The sequence below is a fragment of the Balaenoptera borealis genome (assembly GCF_965194805.1).
Source record: "Balaenoptera borealis genome assembly, chromosome: 11".
NCBI classification, from domain to species: domain Eukaryota; kingdom Metazoa; phylum Chordata; class Mammalia; order Artiodactyla; family Balaenopteridae; genus Balaenoptera; species Balaenoptera borealis.
In genome coordinates, this window is record NC_138868.1 from 39233343 (window position 1) to 39257416 (window position 24074).

A 24074-nucleotide genomic window follows, 5' to 3' on the forward strand; every position below is an offset into this window, starting at 1 on the left:
CCTCTCTGGCCTCCTTGCCTTTAGCCCTCATCCCCCATCTCTTCCTCTCACCCCGTTCTCAGTGCTGTCATGGATCCTTGTCTGGAAAGGACCCCAGGCCAGCCATCTTCTACTTAGCCTTCCCTGAGGCAAGCTGGGCTGCAATACCAAAATATCTCCAGAGTAACACTGGGGGCTAACAGCCCCACTTCCTGATTCTGGAATGGCTTCTTCCTTCTGCTTCAGATCCTGCCTCGAGGGCATCATTGGCCCTGGAGAGTGATGGATGGTCTACTTATTGAAAGGGTCCTGCACTGACAGTGCCTCTTCCCTCAGACTGGCCCATTGGGACCGTTGTCCTCACAGCCATTCTCTAGGCCGTCCTGTTGTAGGAGCTGCCCCTCTTCTGGGCAGTGTAACCAGGGACAGAGACTCACAGCTCTCTGTTCTTGAGGCCGGTGGCCAGGAGGCAGCTCTGACCACAGATCAGGGAATAAAGACAAGCAGCCAGGCACAGGACTGGAGTTGATCTCAGCATTATGTGTGTGTAAACTCCTCCCCTGCTGCTCTCCAGACAGAGCAGGGGGCTCAGAAAGACTGTGGGCAGGGGAACGGCCCAGATGTATTCACTTCCACTCAGTAGCTCTATCCTGAGTGCCTGTACCATGTGCCTGAGGGCTGATTGGTGAGCGTGTCCTGCTCACAGCACCTAGCTCCCATCCCCAGCTCACAGTTACAAATAGAAACACCTTGAGATCCAGGAGGAGTGTGGTGTGTGTGCTTAGAGAGCTCTGGGTATCTTAAGAGCTCAGAGGAAGTGAAATTAATAGCCTTCCAACAGCCCAGGAGGACCCAGCCCTACACCTGCTCACAGTTCACTCCTGCAGCAAACAGGATGCCATCAGGATCAATGAAGGCAGCTGAGAGTGGGCAAATGTCAGTGGGTACCCTCTATTTAAGACTAGTAAACTCTTATTCATCCTTCAAAACCCAGCTAAGAATTAACCCCTGGAACTTTCAGTGACACCGGCCTCCTCTCTGCAATAGAGTGTTTCATCCTTTCCTCTATGCTACCTCTGTCCCTTAGAAATACTGTTATTTTTTTGATCATCATCCTGTGTTATTGCTTTTTAAAATATATGAACACACGACAAAGAAAATCTCAGTTGCCCTTCCCCCATTTCTCCCTCTCTTCCTCAGAGACTATTCTCCGTTTGAGATGTATTCTTCAGGATCTATACATACAGAAATATATAGGGGCTTTGCATAAATTGAATCATACTCTCTATATTGTTCTGCAGCCATTTTCTCTTAAAAATGTCTGCGATATCTTGCCACATCAGGCCACAGAGTGCTACCTCATTATTTTTAATAGCTGTATATTATTCAACAGTAGGGTCAAACTGTAGTTTCTTTACACACTCCTCTGTTGATGGGTATTTAGGGGTTTCCTCCCAGTCTTTCACGATTACAAACAATGCTACAGTAAACGCCGTTGTGCCAGCCTCCTTGTGTACACATGCCATTGGTCCCTGTAATCGTCAATCCCCATGGCTGTCTACCCTAGTGGCCTGGGAGCCCCAGGGCAGAAACTGGATTTTCCTCTTCGGGGTGTTTTGTCCATACAGGGCCCAAGCCAGAAGAGGCGTCCACACGATGAGATAAATGGACTCATCTGAGCAAAATCACGACTGTGTGAGAGGCCTGGGTGAACTCAGGGAGCAGCAGCAAGCCCATGGGGCTGGAACAGAGGAAAGAGGGGTGATGCGGCCAAGAGGGACAGGCTGCCCTGAGAGCCAGATAAGAGGCCCGTTGTAGGTACTGGGGAGACGGGAAATGGTTCATGGGAAGGCCTAGTTCACGCTGTATTTCAGCCTGGTTTCCCCCACCCAGGCTGGCTACCTCAGAAGAAACTAGCTGTTGTAATTGTCCAAGCAAGAGAGAATCAGGACCTGAACCTCTTCTTTCTGTCCTGAGGTTGCCACCTAGACCCAAAACACTTCAGAAGGCCTGAATTCCTTGCTCACAGCAGGACCTAGGGACCACCAATTACTGCCCAAAGGGTGGGATACCCATGAGCTTGGGCAGCTAGACACTCAGAAGTTTCTTCCAAATTTGCCTGGCTCCAAGGCCAGCTCCGTCCACACTGGCATTGACCACCTGCCTGAATCCAGAGACTTCCTCTGCGTGAGGCGCTCAGACCTCACCCCTCCTGTCTCTCTCTCTCTCTGCTTGGTGTTGCAGAAGAGCAGCCCTGCCTGATGCCCTAGTTCCTTGTGAGGCCTTTGACAGGCAAGAGACAAGGTGAACCATTGGCTGCCTAACTTTTCGCACCATCCCGCCCTCCTCTCCCCGCCCCACCAGATGCGGATGGGGGTGGGGTGCAGCAGGGCCTGCTGCGGCTGCCTCTGCCTCAGCCCCAGCGCTCCCAAGGGCTCGGGGAGGTTTCTGCTCCTCTGCAGAGTGCTCCTGCTCTCACCAGCTACGGCTCTGGCCTTCCATCACTGACCTTGTTCCTGTACAGGTGTGCCATGCCTCTCTACCTTTTCTTCATTATCTGAGGAACAGAGGTTTTGCTAGAGAGAACAGTATATATTAACAGAAGAGGTTCTGGAGTCCTACTGCCTGGGTTTGAGTTCAGCTCCGCTTCTCACCAGCTATGTGACCTTGCACAGTTCATACCACCTCCCTGGTGTGTTAGGCTGTACCTCACAGTCTTGTGCGGAGTCAGTGAATTAATTCGTATAAAGTGCTTATCACAGGGCCTGGCATACACTAAGTATTCGGTGACTTTATTACCATTTTGGAACTAGTGAAGGAGGCTGAGACTCAGGAGTCCTGGATCCTAGTCCTGACTAGAATGGCCACGTGACCATGGACAAGTTCTTTTACCTCTCTGAGCCTAGTTTCCTCATCTGTAAAATGGAGGTAAGAACACCTCAGAGAGTTGCTGTGAGAATTAAGGTAACATTTTTGTGAAACTGAGAAGCACCATCCCTAGGTTGTAGCCCTCATTTTCATGGTCAGAAATGGCAGCTAGAGCTCCAGCCATCACATCCACATTTCCAGTGACAGGATGGAGGAAGGGGCAAAGGGCACATGCCATCTGTCTTTGAAGGGAGGATCCCATAAGCTACTACAAAATATTTCAGCTCGAATCTCATTGGCCACGCCCAGCTGCAGCCAAGGTTGGGAAATGTAGTCTCCATTCTGTGGTTCAGGGACAACCAGGAGTTTATGCCACACATGCTCAGGTGTTTGCCCCTCCTAGGCAAGACCCTCCAGCAGAAACGCTGCCCCCTTCCTAGAGTTGGGCTGCAGTCCCAGCACCATAAGGCCCTGTGAGGACCCAGGTTGCCAAGAAGCCCAGGCAGGTGCCACAAGACCTGAACAGATTTGGGTACTGTGTCCAGCCTGTGCTGGGGACCCTGCCAGCCCCGAGGTTCCGCTGCCTGCAGGGCTCTTAGGCTGACGCAAGTGTGGTGGGCCATGAGCTTTGTCACTTGTCACAGCCTGCATCAACTCCACTGAGCCCCGTGAGCAAGGGCCCGAAATCTGAAGAGGCTAGGGAATCCCTCTGTAACTATGAGCTCTCCACCCAAGGCTCAGCCATGTGCCCTGGGGCCAGTAAAACAGATCTAGATCAATCAGGTGGGATCTCAGTGTCCTCAAGAACCTGGTGAGTGCCAGGCACACTGCAGAGAGTCCTCTGTAATGCCAGGAATCATCATGAACTCACCTGTTTTGAAAAGTGGGTGTCCCGTATTCCAGTTAGCTTAGGAAGAGGCTTATCATGGGCTGTCCTTCCTCTCACCTCTACATGAGAACAGCCTGCGTAGTAGCATCTTGCTGAGTCCAGACGGCCTTTCCATCTTCACTGTGCCCCTGAATAGGTGGCCCTAAGTGAGGGTGGGGGACAGGGGGTGTGCTTGAAACATATCCTAAAATGCTGGAGGAGCTCAGAACCAAAAAATGTCCTGTGTGAGTCCTTCTGTTACTGGGATGGCCCATCTTTCATTCTCCGAGTTCAGCAGCCTGGTTTTTTTCTATAGGAGGTTTGTTTAAAGTGTTGGGGAACCCCTGACTCGTCATTCCACCCTAGGCCTTCCCATCTGCTGGGAAGGTTTGCCACCAGCATGGCCTTCCTTGCCTTTTCCTCCTCTCCCCGTGGTCTGCTTCATACGTGGGTGTGAGCTGTCACCATGTGTCAGGCACTGTGCCAGGGCATTAAATGTATATCAGCACATGCAGGCCTCCTCCTAGCAACCCTGTGAGGTAGCTGGGGACAGACATACCATTGTCACACAGCTGTGTGGTGATGTGGGACCCAGGACGGTGTAGCACAGTCCACAGTATGTATTATATATATACCAGGGGCTGACGGAGTACAACCCACGGGCCTGCTGTGTACGGCCTTGCGAGCTAAGAATGATTTTTAAAGGCTTGTAATAAAGAATAAGAATATGCAACAGAGACCGAATGAGACCATCGAACCTAAAGTATTTACTGTTTGCCTTTATAGAATAACTCTGGCAAGCCCTGGTATAGAATATGCAGAGTTTAGCACAGATTCTGGAGCCACACTGTCTGGGTTCTAGAGCCTCAGTTTCATTAACTATAAAATGAGAATAATCTATAAAACACGGCTGCCTCACAAGGTTGTTAGAATTAAATGAGATAAAGAATATAAAGCACCTAACCTCGAGTCAGCTTCTTTGGAAGTATTGGGGGAAACTGTATCTGAGCCTTTGCCAGGCTTCTCAACCCAGTGGGCTACCCCGGCCCCAAACATGGCTTCCTCAGAGCGTTTCCTTTGGCAGGAGGAGAGGGACCTGCCAGCTGCCCATTGTGCCGCATCCTGCTGGTAGGTCAGCGCTGCCTTCCTCCCACCCCCATTCCTGCTGACCGTCAGCTGGTGCCACTCACCAGGGCCGGGCACAAAGCCCACGCCAGGTGCCGAGCTAGGCCCGCAGGTACCAAGCCTGTTCCATTCTCCGCCTTGTGCCTCAGGTCCACCTGGCTGAAACTCCTGCTTAACTGTAGGACTTGTGGCCCGGGGTTCATCCTCTCTGTGTGCATTTCCTCATTCATGGGCCAAACAGGCAGACATCTGTGTTTCCCCAAGCCCAAGCTTTTGGCTAATGATTGCCTTCCTACCAGGAAAAAGGAAAGAGAAGGGTAATCCCGGGCCAGCCAGCCTCTCTCTGTGAAAGAGTGGTCTGCAAAACAGATTTTCAGTGGTTAATGAGTGAAATGTAAAGATTTTTTAAGAAACTCAGATCATTGAAAAAAATCAAAAGAATATTTTCTGATCTGGATAGGGATAGGCTTTCAATTCTTACAAACTATGGAAGAAAGGATAAGATAAATAAACAAGAAATTGTACTACCTAGAACCATAAAATTTATGTTTTACATCAAAAGACCTAAAACAATTTTAAATCAAACTGAGAAAAAATAGTTATGCCAGATATGGCATAGAATTAATATTCTTAAAATAAAAATCTTTAAAACAATAAGGCTCTTGAGAACAACAACAACAGCAAATTTTCATTTAGTACAGTAGTGCCCCCTTATCCGCAGTGTTGCTTTTAGTGGTTTCAGTTACCCCACTGTCAACCGCGGTCAGACAATATTAAGTGGAAAATTCCAGCAATAAACAACTCTTTTAAATTGTGTGCCATTCCAAGTAGTGTAATGAAATCTTGCTCTGTTGAGCTCCATCCCGCCCAGGATGTAAATCAGCCCTTTGTCCAGCCCATCCATACTGTACATGCTACATGCCCATGAGTATAGGAAAAACCAGTATACATAGAATTTGGTACTCTCCCTGGTTTCAGGCATCCACTGGGGGTCTTGGAAAGTGTCCCCTGCACAAAAGGGTGGACTACTATACTATGTATTTTATGTATACTTGCTCATTTAATCCTTGTAAATGAATAAGTATTTATAACCTTTATGATAAAGGTACTATTACTATCCCCGTTTAACAGATGAGGGGACTGAGGCTCAGAGAAGCTAAGTAACTTGCCCAAGGTCACGGCTAATAAATGGAGAAGATGAGATTGAACCCACGCCATCTGGCTCTTGGGTCTGAGCACTTAAACTCTTCTATATGAAACAGGAAAAATGTATTAAGCAGACAATACACGAAAGAGGAAATACAAATATGTGAGGAAAATAAGAATTATTTTTCAATTTCTGTGGGAATCAGAAAAGTGCAAATAAAAATAATGAGATACCATTTTTGTCTTCAAATTAGAAAAGGTTTTTAAATACTATAATAACTAATGAATACTGGCAATGCTGGAGTGATACAGAGAGTCCCACAGATTGTTGTAGATATATTCAAGTGGCCTTTCTGAAAAGTATTCTGGCAGTACTCAAAACAATACTCAGGAATCTCAAAAATGTCCATACCATTTGACCAGGAATTCCCATTCTAAGAATCTAATTTGAGAAAATAGAGATGTAGACAAAGATTCATGCACAAAGATGTTCATAGAAATGTTATACAAAATAATGAAAAATTAGAAACAACCTATCTGATAATAGGATACAGGTTAAGGAAATTGTTTAATCTCCATAATGGGCAATTAGGCAGTCATTTTACATAAATCTGGACAACAAAAGAGACCATAAACAAAGTGAAGAGACACCACAGACTCCTGGGAGAAGACACTTGCAATGCTTATAACAGTTATATAAACAAAAGAATATACAAAGAACACTTATAAATCAGTAAGAAAAAGGCAAACAAAGAGCAAAACAGGTGAAGAATGTAAACACGCAATTCATAGAAAAAGCAATTTAGGGCTAGTAATATAAAGACACGCTCCATCTCACTAGTAGTCAAGAAAATGCAAATTAATCACATGTACTTAATCAGAATAGCAAGAGTCTAAAGGCAAAGATAGAGGGAAACGAATTCATATCCATTGCTGATGGGACCATAAATGATGGGACTACAGCCATGGTGGAGAGCTGTTTGGCCACACCTGGTAAATGTAAACATGTGATTCCACCACAATCACACTTCTGGGGATCAATGTGCACAAACACCAACTTGTACAAGGATACGTGTTCCAGGATGTTTGCTGCAGTGTTGTTTATAGTAGCAACAATAGTAATAGTATTGTTGTAAAATATTATGGTATATTATATATTACATTGTGTAATAAAGTAGCAACAATTATCATTAAAGAACCATCCATCAGAAGGGAAATGGATGAGTAAAATATGATTTATGTATAATGGGATGTGTACTATGCACAGTTAAAATAAATGAACTAAATCTGTAACTATCAGCTCAGATAGATTTCAAAAACAATGGTATAAAGAGCAAGTCATAACAGAAGATACATATTTGAATGACACTACTTATGTAAATCTTTAAAACAAACTAAAATTTTTATATAGTATTTAAGGACACATACATGTAGAAAAATATAAAACAAGCATGCAAGTAATGTACACCAACTTCAAATAGTGGTTACTTCCAGGAAGGAGGGAATGGATGGAGGGCCAAGGATGGGAGGTGGGTCTTAAACTGTATCTTTATAATTGATTTATTTTTTTAAAGGTTGAAGCAAATATGGCAAAATGGTAACTAATGTTCTGAATCTGACTGAGGAATATGTCTTTCTGTTAAATTATTTTTTGTACTTTTCTGCATATTGAGCTTTTTCAAAATTTCAAACAAATTATTTTTAATTTACTTTTTGAACAATTCCCAGTTCTATGGAGAAATGCTTGTGTTATTAAGGCATAAAAACAACACAATATATACACAAATATTTACAAGTTTCACAAATTGAAGGTTTGAAAGAGATACCTAAAATATTCATAGCAGTGGGCAAGATTCTAGAAGTCTGCTTTTCTTTACACCTATCCATATTTTTCTCTTTTTTTCCCCTTTTTACCATGAAGATGTATTACTTTTATATCCAGAAAAATATATATATATATTTTTAAACAACTACAGAAAAGTGTGAGTGAGTTCAGTTAGACTCCAGGAATGGGTCCAAAACCTAGGAAGAGGTGCTGTGATGGGGTGGGAGCATCACAGGCTGTCAGAGAGACCTGTGCTCGAATGCTGGCTTGGAGATTGGCCGTAGGACTCTGAGTTCTTCAGTCTTTGATCTAGTCAGCAAACCCCTGTTGAGCCGCAGCTGGGGACCAGGCACTGTGCTAGAGACAGGGCAGTGAACAGAACATATGTGTTCCTTCTCTCACTGTAGGGCAGACAGTCTAGTGAGGAGGGGATAGTAAACACATCACCACCCAGACCATCTATCCGCCGCCTATGAGGGAAAGTACAAGGGCAATGACAAGAATCCAAGTTGATCGAGTGCCAGGGAATCTGGCCTCTGAGCATGATTTAAACAGATTCTGAAGGATGGGGGTTGTGGAGCCCAGCAAAGCCAGGACTTGGAGAGAAAGGCCGGCCCCACAGGGCATATTTCAAGGACTGAAGGAAGGCAGGGGTTCTGGCATGCAGTGAGGTGGGGAGAGTTGTGCAGGGGGACCTCAGCAGGCTGGTCTGGAGCCAGATCACTCAGGGCCTCACAGGCAAGGAAAGGCCTTTAAGGGCGGGGGGAAGTCAGTGAAGGGTTGAAGCAGGGGAGTGACCTGGTTAGATCTGCATCCTCAGAGATTATTTTGATGCTCTCTGAAGATCAGAGTGGCTGGCGAACAGCCCAGTTAGTTGGCTGTTGGTGTGGCCCAGATGAGAGAAAATGGGGTTGGGATCAGGGTGATGGCAGTGGAGATGGAGAGGTGTGGAAGGATTTGAGAGACTTTCGGAGGCAGAACTGGCAGGTCTAGGACTGTGTGTGTGTGTGTGTGTGTGTGTGAGATGCAGGTGTGGGGGTGGGAGGTGACACTGAGGGAGGGGCCACGGAGGAGAGCCAGGTTTGGGACCTGAACGGTTGTGGGCTGGTGGGAGCGAAGAAAAGAGCAGACTTAGGAGGGCAGGGGCGGAAGCAGAGGTGGCGAGCGGGCCCCCAGGTGTGGCTGAGCTTTGGTTTCTTCCTGCGTAAACTGGGGGTTTGCGGTGATACCTGCGCCCCCAGGGTGAGTGTTTCGGCCCTGTTCCCCAGAACCACATCTACAGCAGTCTCGTCTCTCCCTCGCAGGCGGGACGTGTTACTCTTGGGGCTGGAACGAGCATGGCATGTGCGGGGACGGCACTGAAGCCAACGTCTGGGCCCCAAAGCCCGTGCCGGCTCTGCGGTCATTGTCGGGACTCCGTGTGGGCTGCGGAGCCGGCCACTCCCTGGCCCTCTGCCAGCGGCCAGCCCTCCCTGCCCTGGGCCAGCGCCCCAGGGTCACTGATCCTTTCCCAGATGCCACCAAGGAAGCCGGATCTCAAGAAGCCATGGACCAAGAGAGAAACTGGAAAGACAGACATGCAGAAGCTTCTCCCCAAAGCCAATCTGACAGGTTCAGAAATGGGGGGCTTGTGACAGAGACCCTTTAATAAAGCAACTTTACCCACCCAAAGTGTCCCCAGAGAAATGCTTTGTCAGGTTGCGGTGTTGGCCTGCGAAGGATTCAGGAGGCACTCTGGGTGGGCTGACCAGACGGGAACGATGGGAGCCCAGTATCTGGGCTCAAGGAATGGACATCCTTTCTGCCCAGCATGTGAGAATGAGGGTTCAGTCCTCACCCAAGGACATGGGAAGCAGAGGAAGGCTCCAGCCTGTCCCTAGCTGGTGAGGACACAAAGCCCAGCTCTGTCCCCAGTGCTTGTTTTGCCCCAGCAGGCTTTGATTCAGCAAGACAAAGGTTCCTATAGGCCATGCTTAGGACAGCCACAAGCCTCTCCTGGGATTTCATTCTCAGCACCCAGAGCATGTAGTTTGCTGGTTCAAGGATATCGAGGTACCCTGATCAGGTGGCTGGTTACTTGGACAGGAAGGAGTTCTTGTCTTGGTGACTAGGACCAAGGGAGAAGGCTCTGGAGTGGGGGTGAGGGGTGGAGGAAGTATAGATGAGTAAGTGGAGGAAGAGACAAAACTTCTGGAAAGACCGGGCAGAGGAGACCCCTGGGACAAATAAAGGAATCTAGAACCAATGAAACTCCCAAGATCAATGTCTTCATCTGAGCCAGGAAGGGCTCTGGAACTAGTCTGTGTGACTGTAATTGCCAAGCTGTAGTTTCGGGTGAGGGACAGACACAGTGTGGGAAGGGGGGTCTGCAGGGAAAGACCCTGACCCCTGACATCTGCCCCCAGGCCCTGGCCTCTGCAGGAGGAGGGCCCTCACGTGAAATGGGGAGCAGGCCAGACCCCAGGCCTCAGGCTTCCCCAGGTGGCAGCTATGGCTCTGGGGGACATAGCAGCTTTCTCTCTGCTGTGACCAGCAACAGGCCTTTGGCCAGAGGGCCTCAGAAAGTGGCTTTCCCCGGAGGGCTGAGTGGCAGTGTCTCCAGCTCGCCAGCCCGGGTTGTGGTGCGTCCCACACCACCTTCCTCTGACTCAGGAGAGCGCTTGGATCTGGGAGCACTGGGCTCAAGGGCTTGAGGATGTTACGGAACCCCAGGACACCACAGCTGGAGGACCTGTAATGACCTTCTAGCCTCGTGGCCTTCAAACTGCGTTCTAGAACCCTAGCAGTCTCCTGAGACTGACAGCATTCTCCTGAGAACTCAGCGGCCACCTTGTGGGCTGTGGGTAAAGGAAGGCCAAGTAGACAGAGGTCTGGGTCCCCACCCTCCACCTTATTCACAGCAGCCTCATTTCAGTCTACACTGTATATCAGGCTTCATGTAAGATTTCACTTGACAAAGGGGTCCTTGAGAAAGTTTTAAAACCACTGATCTTATCCAACGTTTTCATTGGTCATGTGGGAAAACAGAGGCCTAAAAAGGGGAAGGGACCATCTCAAGGCCATACACCTCACTCCTGGCCCAGGGTCCTGATTGAGAGGTGACCCATCCAGGGCCTCGAGCCAGACAAGGGGGGCAGACAAGGGGTGGCCCTGGGACCAGTGGGGGTTCGACTCAGGAGACTGGGGATTAGGGCCATCCTGAGCTCCCCAGGCCTGCACCTAGAGACCACCCATGGCCATTGGCTGACCTTGAACACCAGTACGTGGAGTCCTGCTCCCAGTATTGTACCCTAGAAACATCACTGCCCTGGCCAGCAAAGCCCTTTGTTCCCCCACCTCCCAGAACCAGTAGAGGCCAGCACAGCCTCTAAAGCACTTCCAGAATGGAAGTAAGGTCATCTCTGTGCACTCTGTGCTGGTCTTGCCAAGGTGACCAAGCCTTCAGAGATGGAGTAATTGGATGGCCCAGAGATGACCCAGACTGGAGCAAGTCCACCATTACTGGCCACCACCCACTGTCCTACAGACCGGGTGGTCTGCACTGGAAGACCACCCCACGTGGGTAAGTCCTCAGGCCCATACCTCCCAGGCAGGGTTTCCACTCCTGAGGAGCACACACTCTCACTGCACAGCCGTGCAGAGTTCCCCCTACCTCTTTCAGCACTTGCTGGAAGAAACCCAAATCCCATGTCCTCTGCTGCTGAGCTCTAATGCCCCTCCCAAGGCTTCCCTGTGGGCACAAGAAAGTGTCTCGGAGCTCCTTCCCAGCCTGAAACAGGGTGAGGTGGTACGTCAGCCCTAAATCTCGGAGCCTTGCTCAGAACCTGAGCCAGACCCTTCTTAGAAGCATGCGGAACACAGCTAATCCATGCATGCAAGAGTGAATGGCTCTTGGCACTGGATGACACCATAGACTGTCCAGTCCCCTCCAGTTCCTCCATTTCTCCCTCCCTGACAGTGGCGGACGGGCTTCTCTGCATCAGTTCACTCGCCAGATTGATGAGTGCCTGAAAGCGCCAGCGGGGTGAGGCTCTGTTGACAGTGTCTCCCAGACTTTTTTCTGGACCCTTTGAACCCTACTGGTTATTCTCAGACTTGTAGATGTCCAAGCCCCTCACTTCTACTAGATCCTGATCTCTTCAAGAGTAAGGGACCAGGTCTCGGTCAATTCTGGAATCCCTTCATTAAGGACAGGTCCTGGGACAGAGAAAGTACCCAATAAGCATGTTAGGGTCACCATGGGTGAGGAGGCTAAACGAGTGGGTTCTGTGATCCCCTCACCCCCTCCCATCCTCTGCTTTCATCTCTTACAGATGTTTGATAACTATGCTGTGGATAGCACAACCATTTGACAGTGATTAGCTAATGAGAAAATGCCCACTCATTTCTAAGAATGATTTTTTTCCCTATAGACTAAGTTGATTGGCCTTCATATCCCTCACCCCGCCCCCGCTGCCACCCCATGAGAACGAGGGAAGGAAAAAGGAGAGGGGAGTGAGACCCCATCGTGTGCTCATAGGTCTTGGGCCCGCAGCCCCTGCAGTGATTGTCAAAGGGCGGCCACGTACCAGGTGTGAGCAGGATGTTTACGTCCTAACATACCACACACAGTCTCCCCTCGCAGGCGCCCTGGCTTCCCTTGACGCCCTACCACCTTCAGTCCCAGTGGGCCATCAGGCCAAAATTCGATGAGGCTGTGCTTGAGAACGGTGAATCCAGGCCTGGGGCTCAGAGTAAAGCCCTCCACCACCATCCACCACTTCTGAGTGAAGTGACTTAGTGAGAAATCGAAATTGGGAGGTAGGGAGTGAGTCAGGAAATGGGATGGGGTTCCAGGTCCTAAGGGGCACATGTATAACAGCGGCAGGGTTCGAATTTCCCAGCGACCAGAGCACGGAGAGGTGACAGTTGGGAGAGGAGTGCTGGAGGGCCTTGCTAGCCAATTTAAGGAGCTCCGACTTCATTCTTAGGGCAACAGGTGTTTATGCAGAAAATTGAGGTGGTCAGATGTGTGCGTGGAAGGCTCAGAGCAGTGTGTCAGTGGGCCTTCTGTCATACCCATGGCCTGAGGGCCCTGGGATTCAGGACCAGTGTTCCAATCAATTCCATCTCCAGCCCCAGCAAGACCTCAATTAATTTGAGACAGCTTCCCCTGAGCTCTGGAGTCAGACCACCTGGGTTAAAATCTTGGCTTCATCCTTCATTGGCTGTGTGGCTTTGAGCTGGTTACTTTACTTCTCTGTGCCTGTTCTCTTGCCTCTAAAATGAACATGTTGAATTACTCTGGGTCATCATCAGACCACTTATCTCAGATGCCCTGCACATGGCAGATGCTCAATGTATGTTAATCCCTGTTCCCCGTTAGCTACTGTGTCCCTGAAAACCCCTATTCCAAACGGCCGTATGTCAAGTCCCACCTGAGTCCACCAGAGGCACTTCTTCCAGGGCGGACCCCAAGTAGAGGGAACTCTGCCCTCCCTGCAGCCACTGAGGCCACTTGGCTTCTACATCCTGATGCTTATGAATGGCTGTTATATACATGGTGTGGATCTGGCAGCTCTTCGGCTGCATAACCCCTGGGCAGAGGCCTTGCCATGCTCACTGCTGCACTGATCCCCACCCCACATTGGTGAGGAAAATGCTTAGAGGGGGTGAGAAACTATTGGGTGAGAATTCGACACCCACCTTCAGCCTCCCACCCACCCATATGATCGTTGTCTTGGCCATGCTGGGAGGCATCAGGGAACGGAAATCCAGGGGAAACTGACCCCCACTTGTTTGTGGCCCTGGTCAGATCACTCCCCTCTGGGCCTCAGTTCCTCATCTGTAAAATGCTCAGAGGTGGAGTGCCATGACCATTAGGGACTTTCCCCCGGAGATTCTCTAATGGATAGGAAAAGAATTGGAACCCCAATCCCCCACTCTACCCCCAACCAAAGCCAAGTGAACAACCCAAGCAAATCAGCATCCCTAGGAGAGGGCTCCACCCCTTCCAAGATGCCTCAGGCTGAGGGAGGGGTATGTGATGAGGTGACCACCAGACTGGGCCCAGCAAGGGTTCAGCTGGATAGGGCACCCGGACCAGTCATACCCCGGCCTCTGGCTCCATCAGATTCAAGGATGGCCCTAGGAGGGAGGTGACCATGGTCTGCATGAAGGGCAGTGGTGGGGGGGGGAGCTGGGAGCTCCGACAAAACCAGATTCAAGGAGTCATGAATACGGCATGGATCCACAGAGAAGTTTCCGTATTGGTGAACCCCCTAGAGGATGGGCTCATCTTAGGGCCTTTTTTTGACTGATTCCTTCTGAGGGCTGCCTCCCTCCCCCCACCCAACAGGATCTGCAGGTTGTGGGGCAGGGGGCAGTCCTGACTTTCCCCCAGTGAGAGGACAGCCAGCACCTTGGGTGGGTCCCTGAGATCAGAGGAGCCAGGGCTCAGGCTCACCCCAGCCCAGCCACAGAGGGCCTGACCAGGGGCCCAGAACTGAATCGTGACACTGCCAAAGGCAATAAAAACCCAAATCCATGCTTCATCTCCAATGTCAGCTGTTTATTATTGAGGGCCAGGGCCCAGGGAGGGGAGGGTGTTGAACTAAAGCAGCATTGCTCTCTTTCCAGGAAATGTTGCGAGCTGCAGTGAGAGCTTGAGATGTTGCATTTTTTTTTTCAACTCAAGCATGTGTTTTTCAAAAATATCATCCTTCCCCACCCCTTACCCCACCACTAATTTTAGAATCAGACCAAAGCCAAGCTACTGTCCTCTGTTTCTGTTGGGAAAATACTATATTTATTCGAGATGCAGAAGTGTGTCTCTGCAAACCTCCGATTGCTTCAGGAAAACAAATCTGCTTTAGACTATACAGAAACCATGATACAAAATTTATTTCATGCTAGAATCGCTTTGCATAACATTGGGCATGCAGTTTTTTTACTCTGAAGTACTAAATTGCATACAGTGCCAGGTTGTGCCTTAATAAAGGTGGAGGAGGACCAGCCCTCCCGCGGTCCTGATCTTTTTGGTGCTCTGAAGGAACACTTGGAAAATCCATAAGGTGATGATTATCTACTATGAACAATTTGTTATGAAAGTTGGTCGCACTGAATCTACACACCGCTAAGATGATCGAATCAACCTAGACTAGCCGCTGTCAGGGGTCTTGGGGAGACGTCCGCTGGGTCGCAAGCATGCCAAACAGAGGGAAGAAGGCGGCAGTGTGTTTCCACAATTCTATTTGGAGCAAAGTTCTCAGTTTCCGCGTGAGAGATGAACTATGAAGGTGAGGTCAATATGACCGATGACTGACCGAATGCCCTTTTGGGAACCTTTACTCTCCATCTCGATCTCGTGTACAAAAAGGGAAGCAATCCGTTCCCCATCCCCACCCCTCCCCCCACCCTGCTCCATTCCCCCCCAAAACGTACAGGTTTCTACCAAATGCCATTTACAGTTTGGCTCCAACAACATGTATAAAAGGAAAGCGCTTTGAAAGAAAATAGAGGACTCTTGCTTGTTTCTCTTCGTTGTTGTCGTGGTTTAGGGTAATCATACAGTTGCAGGGGATTGGTGGGTTTGGATTGCTGGGTTTTTCTGTTGAACTTCATGCAAGTCATGCTAAGGAACCCTTCCATCCCACCCCTTCCCCGAATAAAATAAAATTTTTAAAAAATGAAAAGAAGGAAAACAAATCCTCTACAGTCAGTTACCATTTGGCCGTAGAAAAGCTACGTCTGTCCTAGTACAAGGCCTGGGCCACTCGGACTCGTCCGGCAAACCTGCATGGCGTGAATTTACTCTGTCCGAGGGTGAGGAGGGGCTGCAGGTCCACCCAGATGCTTAATAGCCACCAGTGTCCTGGGCCAAGCCGCCTGGTCAAGTCACTCTCACAGCCTCTGTCGGCATATACTTAGCAATGACAGGGCTTTCTTTGCAAAGATCTGTATGTAAAGAATACAATTAACACTTGAGCTTCTCTTCTTGGCTTTCCCATCCCGCTTGGTACTTAGTTTTTACGGAAGGAGGAGGACAGACAGAACAGCCGCATGCAGAGGCAGGCAGATTCTTCTCCAGCTGGTTGGTTCTCCCATGCAGTGAGCCAGCCTAGCACGCCTCTTTCTCTCCCTCCTGGGGCAACGGGTTAAGCTCCTAACTCTTCTCTACCCTGCACATGGCTTACAGCCTGGAATCATCCTGAGAAAAGCAAGTCCTCGGCGGCTGTCATGACTCCATGAGAGCGGGGCCGGGTGGATGCCGGTGGGGGCACTTCACCCTTGGTGCCTCTGTGGGACTGTGGAGTGGGTACCACCTGTGGACAGTGGTTGCCACTGGACTCCCTGGCCACTACAGGCTGCTTCTGTCCCACACAGCCTGGGCTTCTGGAAGCCCAGTAAAGAGACTCTCCTGTCTGCTCTTTTAGGCCACACAGATTGATCCAACATTCAAGTGAAGGAGACAGGCAGCCCACGAGACCTTACCAGGCAGAGCACAGCCACTGGGAATGGTCTACCTGCCTTCCCCTGCAACCCCCTGGGCTGCCCAGTTCCTGGCTTTCTAGAGCCTCCACTTGGGAAAAAGCCAGTTGTGAAGGGGAGCATCAGGCCTATCCATGGAAGGCCAAGGATGGGGCCCACCCCTGGGGCCAGCAGCCCCCCTGCCATGCAGCACCATGCGGGGGGTGGTATGCCATGCTGGGGTCCAAGGGACCTCCAGGCCGGGCAAGGAAGCAGGGACCAGCCTGGATCAGGTGAGCACACTAAGCACCAGTGACCAGAAGGACTTCCCCCATCTCCCTGTGGGCTGCCTCTCCTCTTCTGGGTTTGCCCTTTATTTTGAGTTCTATGCTTTCTCCTTGCATATTGTTGAACCATTTCAAATACTGGAGCAGTTGTGAATGGCCACCGGCTACACCAACTGTTGCTCTAAAAAACCAACTATCTGGCCCAACCTGCTCACCCCGGTCAGCATGCACCCCGTGTGAGCCTGTGAGCTGCTTCCCAACATGCATGAGCCGCCCCGCCAGTCCGCTGTGCCGAGGATGGCTTCCTCTGCCTTCCAGGCCCTGGCCGATGCCTGGAGCCTGGAGCTAAGGTGCGCTGGGCCCCCACCCCAAGCCTCTCCGCAGCCCATGCTCAAGCTCTAGTGGAAGCCTTTTCCCCAGGGGGTCAGCCTAAGATAAGAGTCCTATCCAAGGAGACTTTGAGCAGAGACCGCCACGGGGCTCAGCCTTCACCAACCACAAGGGGGCGCTGACCACACCCAGGGCCATGGCTGACGGGCACTGGGGACAGAAGGGGTTGCATAGAGTCCTGCGTAACCACCTTCTCTTGGCAAGTTCTCTATCTGCCACTAGCAGTATTCTGACTGGCACATACCTTACCTCTGCAAGGACACTGGCCTCACCTCCAAGCCCTGAAGCTACCTTTCTCTTCATGCCTCCCCTCCCACTGGTCTGTGGATTCTCTTTAAAGGATGCCACTTCCAGAACATGGATCTTGGTTGGCTAAGCCCACAGGGTCCTGGTCAGACCAGGCCCACCCCGTCGCCCTCCTCAACCAAGGGACAGGGGAGATCACTTTGCCTTTGGGGTCTGACCTGCCATCTGCCAGAGCAGCCTGGGGGAGTCGAGGCTCCTCCCACATCCCCGGGTGCCCCTCTGCCTTGGGGGCTGTAGTTGTCCAGCCTGTCCTCAAGTCCCTTCCTACCCCTCAGCTCAATTCCAACCCACAGCTGCCTGGACCTCCGGTTCTCTCTGCCAGCCTGCCATCCCACTTGCAACACTGGGACTCAGACCTCCGGGGGCCGACCCTGGGGCTCCATCTGCTCCTTGCCCCCCTCAGTGTGCCTGCCTGCCCCTCAGCGCCCCTTGCCCGCCGCCCCGCCCACCCATCTGCAGGGGTGCCAGGCAGCCTCCTCTACATACCCTTTCTCACTCCTCCACCAGGTGGGCACGCATACTCCCCGGTTGATAAGAGGAAGCAGGGTCCGTATCTCTCGCGGGTGCCCGAGCGCGTAAAGGGCAGGCCCTCATCGGGAGTGAGGGCCTGGTCTATGTGGGGGCAGTCTTCGTTCGCCAGCGCGGCCTTCGCCACCTCCCCATTCAGTTTGGAATCTTCAAACATATAAGCAGAAGCTATTGAGACACTGAAAACTGTTTAGTTGGGGGTGGGGGGGACAGGCCAGAAGTAGGGCATCGGCAAAGGGCAGCCCGTAACTGAGGATGGAAAAGCGAGCAGGCCATGGAGGGAGGCACAAGGCTGGGGGTCCCCGGCTCATTCAGGCAGCCCTTGGGCTGCCCACAGTGCTGGGGAGGAGGGTTCCTGGGTTTGCTCAAAGTTTGCAAAAAGATGAGTTGGTGATGGGCCCAGCAAGCGCAGTGCTGGGGGCCGGGCCCCAGGTCCAAGGCGGGGCCGATGAGACAGGATGGTGTGGATGCAGTCATGGGTAGAGGGCCAGACACAGAGCTCAGGGAGAAGACAGACAGACATGCAGAAACACTGCTATTCAGAGAGGCAGCCTTTTCTGACCCCTCCGCTGCCAGCCAGAGCCCTGCTGCCTCCCATCCACATCCAAGCTGGCTGCTCAGGCATCCCTGGCCCCATCCAGACCCCATCGATCGGCTCTACTCCAGGCCCCATTTGGATCCCCTCTGGTCACTCGCTTCACGCTGTCCCCCTCCACACCCTATCTGATCACTCAATCCCCCCATATGGACCCAATCTGGTTACTCTGTATGCTCCGTCCCCCATACGGACTAGGCCTGGCCACACAGTCTCCTGGTCCCCCATGCAGACCCAATATGACCACTCAATCTGCTCCATCCCCACACAGACTTAAGCTGGCCACTCAGTCCACTCTGATCGCCACACAGACCAAGCCAGTGTCTTCCACCCCGCTCTGCCCCAAGCAGTCCTCGTCAGCTTGCACAGGCGCAACAGGAATGTAGGCATGAGGCAGTGACAGCAGCCAGGATTTGGGAGGGGCTCCCATTCCTCTCTCTCCTCTCGGGCAGCATCCCCCGCAAAGCAGAGCAAATGGATGTGTAAAGACAACAGTGGCTGATGGACTCGGGTGGGAAAGACGAGTCTTGGCCTCTGCGGTAGCCTGAGAAGGAACCTGGGAGGAAGTTTGGGGCACATTTGGTGAGGGTGAAGCGTGGCCAGAGCAGGGAGCTCTCGCTCTCCCAAGTCCAGGAGCAGCGCAGTGAGAGCCTCTAGCTCCGTCAGCCTCTGTCCCCGCCCATCACTCTTGGGGACTGAGCCTGCCCCACGCTCTCTGCCCTCAAAGCAGACTCTTCCTGGCCAAGGTGGCGCCGACTCGGTCCCCAGGGTGGGCACTGTGCTTTCCTCAAATACCTCCTCTAGGGTGAGCGCCTCAAGGGAAGACAGACCCCCACAGGGGCGTGACCACACAGGGAGGCCCTCTGAAAGACTAAAGAGGGGCAAAAAGCTGGAGACAGTCTCCACCCGATTTGACCCTCTTCCATGACCCTGTTCACATCATGTAACTACACGCAGAAGTGATCCTTCTCCGTGTGCACACACTCAGCGTGCCCGCGGGCGGGATCACGGCCCGTGTACATATCATGTCACTACAAAGAGGCAGGCAGTCAAAAGAGAAATGGACCAATCAGGTTTATTCGTAAAGCAAATCCAAAAAAAAAAAAAAAAAAAATCCCATCATAATTTTGGAACTTAAAAAAAAAGTCTGTCGTACAAGATGGCAAAGCATTTCACGTACAGTGCGTTTCTTGACAAATCCCAGGGGCTTCACTCCCCAATTTACTCTGAACCAGAAAGGCCAGTTACCAAGGTAACTCTGATACCACGTGACTGGGGCTGGGGCCTCTCTGGGGGCTGGGGGCTGCCTAGCACTTAGGGTGTGTCTGAGGGCACACACGTGTGCGCACAGACAAGCCCGGTTCTGCCTCCCAGTCTGGCTGGTCCCGTCTTCCCTCCCAAGGGTCTCCGGGGAGAGGGCAGGGAGGTTTAAGGGAGGAGGTTGTAGATGAGGGGGCAGAAGTTGGGGCCCACAGTACCCTGCACACAGTTTCCTCAAGGGGAAAACAGCGAGTCCTACCAGGCAGCGTCTCCGTCTGGGAGGGGAGCCAGGACTTGCTGTCTCTCTGCTGGCCATCGTCTGTCAGTGGAGGTATCTACAGCCTGCAGGGCTTGCCCAGGGGTGGGTCAGAGGTAGGTGGTGGAGCCTGAGACCCCTCATCTGACTCTGCCCCCCAGCACTGTGCCCCTGGAGCAGCCAGCTCCCACAGCATTTAGAGGACCCAAAGTTGAGGCTGGTCTTCTGCAGGGGTCCGGCCAGGGGGCAGCCATCAGGGATCCCTGGGTGGATGTGAACTGGACACCCTTCCCTCCCTGGAGCCTGCTTCTTCTCCCAACCATGGCCTTTGAGAAGGGGCTGAGGCTGGGTGCTGGTGGTGGGGGGGGCGGGGAGTGTTTATGTCCCTCTCTGTGAAGGAGCCAGCCTCCCTGGGCTGCTGGCTAATCTGCAGTTTGGTGTGCTCTCAGAAACTGGGAACATTCTCCCTTCCCAACTCCAGAGGGGGGGCTGGAAGAGAGACCAAGCAAGGGGGGGCCAGCTCTCCAAACCTGGGAAAGCCATGGAAAAAGCCAGAGGTGCCAGCCCACCCAAGACTCCCCACCCTCCTGCCCCCACCCCGTCCTTCAGATGAGATGGCCAGCAGGTCCCTCGGCTCCCAGCTACTCCCCAGGAGGCTGGGAGCCCTGCCTCCCCTGGCCCAGGGCCCCTCGGCCCCCACTAGACCCGAGGGCCTGTGATGATGAAATGGCAGCATGGGCAGCATCTCATGAAGATGGTTTCCAGGCTTTGAAATGGGCTGAGAGAGATGAGCGTCCGCGAGAGGGTCATTTTTTTTTAAACTTTGGAGCAAGGAGAACCCGATGTCCGGCCCTGAGCCAGCACGCTGGCTTCTGTGCCCTGGTCTCCAGGCACCGCCGAGGTACTTACTGTTCACACCAGCAGCGGGCGCGCCGGGGGCGCACGCAGGGCTGGGGCGGGGCGGGAGGGGTGGCTGGGAATTTCCTCGGGTTTAGCCCTGAGGGGGCTGCCCAGCCTGGGGCTCAGGGGAAAAGTCCCAGGCTAACTGGGGACAGTCTGTGAGAGACATGAGCAGAGTACAATCACGAGAACTGGCACAAGTCATGCAACAAAACGAGGAGAGAGAGAGAGAGAAACATGATTAGTGGAGAGAGAGAAAGAGAGAGCATGTGAACAACACAGAAAAGAACACCCAGGCCTGGCCCTCAGAGCCCCTCATTTCTCCGCTCCTTCCCGCTTCGCCCGCCTGGGGGCCACACCGACCCCACTCAGGGCTCCCGCTGCCCACCCTGGCCCTGCATCTGAGCAGAAACTCGGTCAGCCCGCTTGGAGGGGCCCTGCCCACACCCTTCCTGGTCACTGTTGTCCCAATCCCCGCCACCTCCCCTGCCCTTGGGGCTACACCACTCCTGGCCCAGGAGGGGAGGGGTGGAGGGCTGGGGCCAGGGGCGCTTTGGACTCGGCAGCTCAGGGCAGAACCCAGAGGCTGCAGTGGTAGCTCCCAGGGGGCCCAGGCAGCGGCTTTTCGGGACCTCACTGCTGCCCTATGTGCTCATGGGCAGGAAGGGGGGTCTGGCCACCACCTATCCCCCGTGCCAGCCCCCTGCTCACCTATGGTGGGACCCTGCAGCCCCAGACGCAGCACCCCAGAGTACCAACCCACATCACCGGAGCAGGGATGGACGAGACACACGTGAATGCACATGGCAGGACAGAAGGAGCACTCTGAACTGCCCAGAGGAGGTGGTCTGGGCCCCCGACTGCAGATGGGGGAGGGACCCCCTTTCTGGGAGAGGAGCAGCTTCTCCTGGGCTGTCAGTCCCAGGCAGTCCCTGACCATAGGGGCGCCCTCCTGGCATCCCCCCGTGAGGCCCTACAACCCCTGCCAAGACGAATCCCCCGAACACTGACGCCATGCCAGCCATGGTACAGAGGAGACCAGATCATCCCTCACAGACACACAGACCTGAGATTTCAGGAGAGACCAAGAGGTGGAGGTGAGGGGAGGGTGCTGCTGACATGACTGGGATGGCTTGCCTGAGTCCCAGGGGTCTAGCCCTGGAGGTAGGGGGTGCCCTTAGAGCCCAGCACGCTGCACTTGGCCCCAACCCAGGTTCTAAAAGTGGAATTGGAGAAGCCCAGCCCTCGCTGAGGCCACTTGACTGCACTTGGGTGTGGAATGAGATTGGAAAGGCCCTGGGGGCTGCATCTCACCTCTCCCTTCCTGTAGGGTCCAGTCTCCACCCCCATTTGCCTTCCTCACCTCTGGCCTCCCCCACACTCACTCACCGACTCACCCAAACCCCACGCCCATCTAGGACCATAGCTGCAAGCAGGAAAGGAGGCAAATGGGAAGGGACTCAGGGGTGCCGGGATGAGGAGACACCCCCTAAGGACCACACACCCTCTTGGTGATAGATAACCGGGGTCTCACACACCAGCTTTCAGAGGGAGGAGTGTTCTGGTGAGGGGTCTGGGATCTCAAGACAGCACCCTCAGGAGCGTGAGAACTTGGAAAGGGGGCGGGGCAGGGTGTGGGGGATGGGAGGGAGAAAGGTAGGTGGAGTTGGGCATCTGGGCTCCAGAGGGCAAGCTCAGAAGGGCCCCAAGTACCTCCTCAGCCATAGAGACCGTGCAAGCCAGGACACTCTGGATCCCTGAGACCTGGGGCTGCAGCGAGGAGGTTCCCAGGAGCAGGGCTGCCATGGCTATGGGGCCCAGGGGCTCCAACAGGAGTGCACAGGCTTTACAGGCCTGCTGCAGCATGGCAAGAGGGCTTGTGTCCTGTGACTAGCTGGTGTACCTGCCAGCACACACACATCTGCACTCTGCGTGTGTGTGCACATGCATGCCTGTGTAGGCATGTGTGCATGTGTGTATGTACGTGTGTGCATGCAAGCACGCCCTCAGCACATGGAGAATACTGGCATTGTCTGGGAGTACTGAAGAATTTGTGCCTGACTGGAGTGAATGAGGGATCCTTGACAGGTGGGCCTGGGGCACCCATATTTGAGGCACCGATCCTGAAAGATTCAGCGTTGGGAGGATGTGACAGAGGGCCAAGGAGCGCCATGGTGTTGCCACTCAGGCTGAGCTCTTCCTGCTGGGGCCTGGAGCGAAGCTGGGGGGCTAGGCCCGCCCAGACCCTCCCCTAGAGCCCCAGGAATTTTCCTTGCCATGATGGCGGCTCCTGAGGTCAAACAGAAGGGCTAGCTAATCCAAAGCAGGAGGGTGGGGCAGGAGCTTTCCACGGCCCGTGCCTGGCTTGCTAAGCAGGAGCCACACCTTGGCTGGGGAGTCCAGCACCCCCCCCACCAGGTCCCCCTGTTCCAGCCTCTGAGACCCCTGCCCAGTCCCTGGCCCAGCCCAGAACACTAGCCACGTTCCTCTCAGGTGCCTACAGCAATCCCAGGGAGTGGGGAGGGGTATGGGGCCAGGCGAAGGGGCTGGAAAGTTCCCACGGACAGAGAAGTGGGCCTTGTGGGTACTGCTCTGGGCAGCGTAGCTGTAGGATGAAGCCAGATCAGGAGTAGGATGGAGGTGGGGGCCATCGGGGAAGAAAGAGTCAATCACCCACTGGGCCAGGGGGCACTTGCTCCTCTAGGGCTGAGCTAGCCTACAGCCCCCCTGCCTGCCCTGGGCACAGGGGTGTCTTCTGTAGACTAAACGCCACCTATCACTGACTCAGCCTTCCTCGCCCCGGCACTCCTTCTTAGCTCAGTGTTGTCATTCTTCTATGGGTTGTTCATTGCCTTCAAATTCCTGTGTCCACAGAATAAGTCGATGGTATTCCATGGGTAGAGGTAGACTATGGGCTTTATATCTTCGGACCAGAGCCCCATGATCAACTTTATGTGCTATGTGCAGGTTCTCATAAAACTGAGATAGTCCCATAACGAACCACTAGCCATGGAATATTAGAATATATCCCACGGTGACTAGTATTGTTTCATGGCCCCCCTCCCCCCCTCCCTGACCCCCACTGAATTCACGGGAAAGTGGTCATACACTGGTTGGGATGTCGTGTATTGCTGCTGCAGTCCCTACTGCCGGAAACAGGGAGAACTCTGGGTGGGAGGTTGTTTGCTGGTCTGTAGCGCTTTCATCTAAGCTGCCGGGTGGTGGCCCCCTCTAGTCCTTCGCTCACCAGCCGCTCCCATCAGAAGGCCACCGGAAACTCCCACTTGACCATC

General features: G+C 52.8%; 2 protein-coding genes across 5 annotated transcripts in view; one reads left to right on the forward strand and one right to left on the reverse strand.

Moving 5' to 3' along the window:
- Positions 1-24074, forward strand: part of SERGEF (secretion regulating guanine nucleotide exchange factor) — a 249553-nt gene that overhangs the window by 217182 nt on the left and 8297 nt on the right. Inside the window, exon 12 of one of the 3 annotated variants that reach the window (XR_014231596.1) lies at positions 9116-9179. The exons of 1 other annotated variant lie outside the window; for it this stretch is intronic. Coding sequence is in view for 1 of the 2 variants with exons in the window: in XM_082342477.1 (XP_082198603.1) it covers positions 9116-9459 (344 nt within the window). In the remaining variant the exon portion in view is untranslated. Of the gene's footprint in view, positions 1-9115; positions 9483-24074 lie in introns of those variants that run through there. One more of the 3 variants, XM_082342477.1, reaches the window with a different exon arrangement.
- Positions 14676-24074, reverse strand: part of KCNC1 (potassium voltage-gated channel subfamily C member 1) — a 44678-nt gene continuing 35279 nt past the window's right edge. Inside the window, exons 3-4 of one of the 2 annotated variants that reach the window (XM_082342463.1) lie at positions 17729-17917; positions 14676-15746 (exon numbers count right to left, since the gene is read on the reverse strand). In XM_082342463.1, the coding sequence (XP_082198589.1) occupies positions 15682-15746; positions 17729-17917 (254 nt within the window). In that variant the 3' untranslated portion in view covers positions 14676-15681. Of the gene's footprint in view, positions 15747-17728; positions 17918-19422; positions 20938-24074 lie in introns of those variants that run through there. The other variant, XM_082342464.1, reaches the window with a different exon arrangement.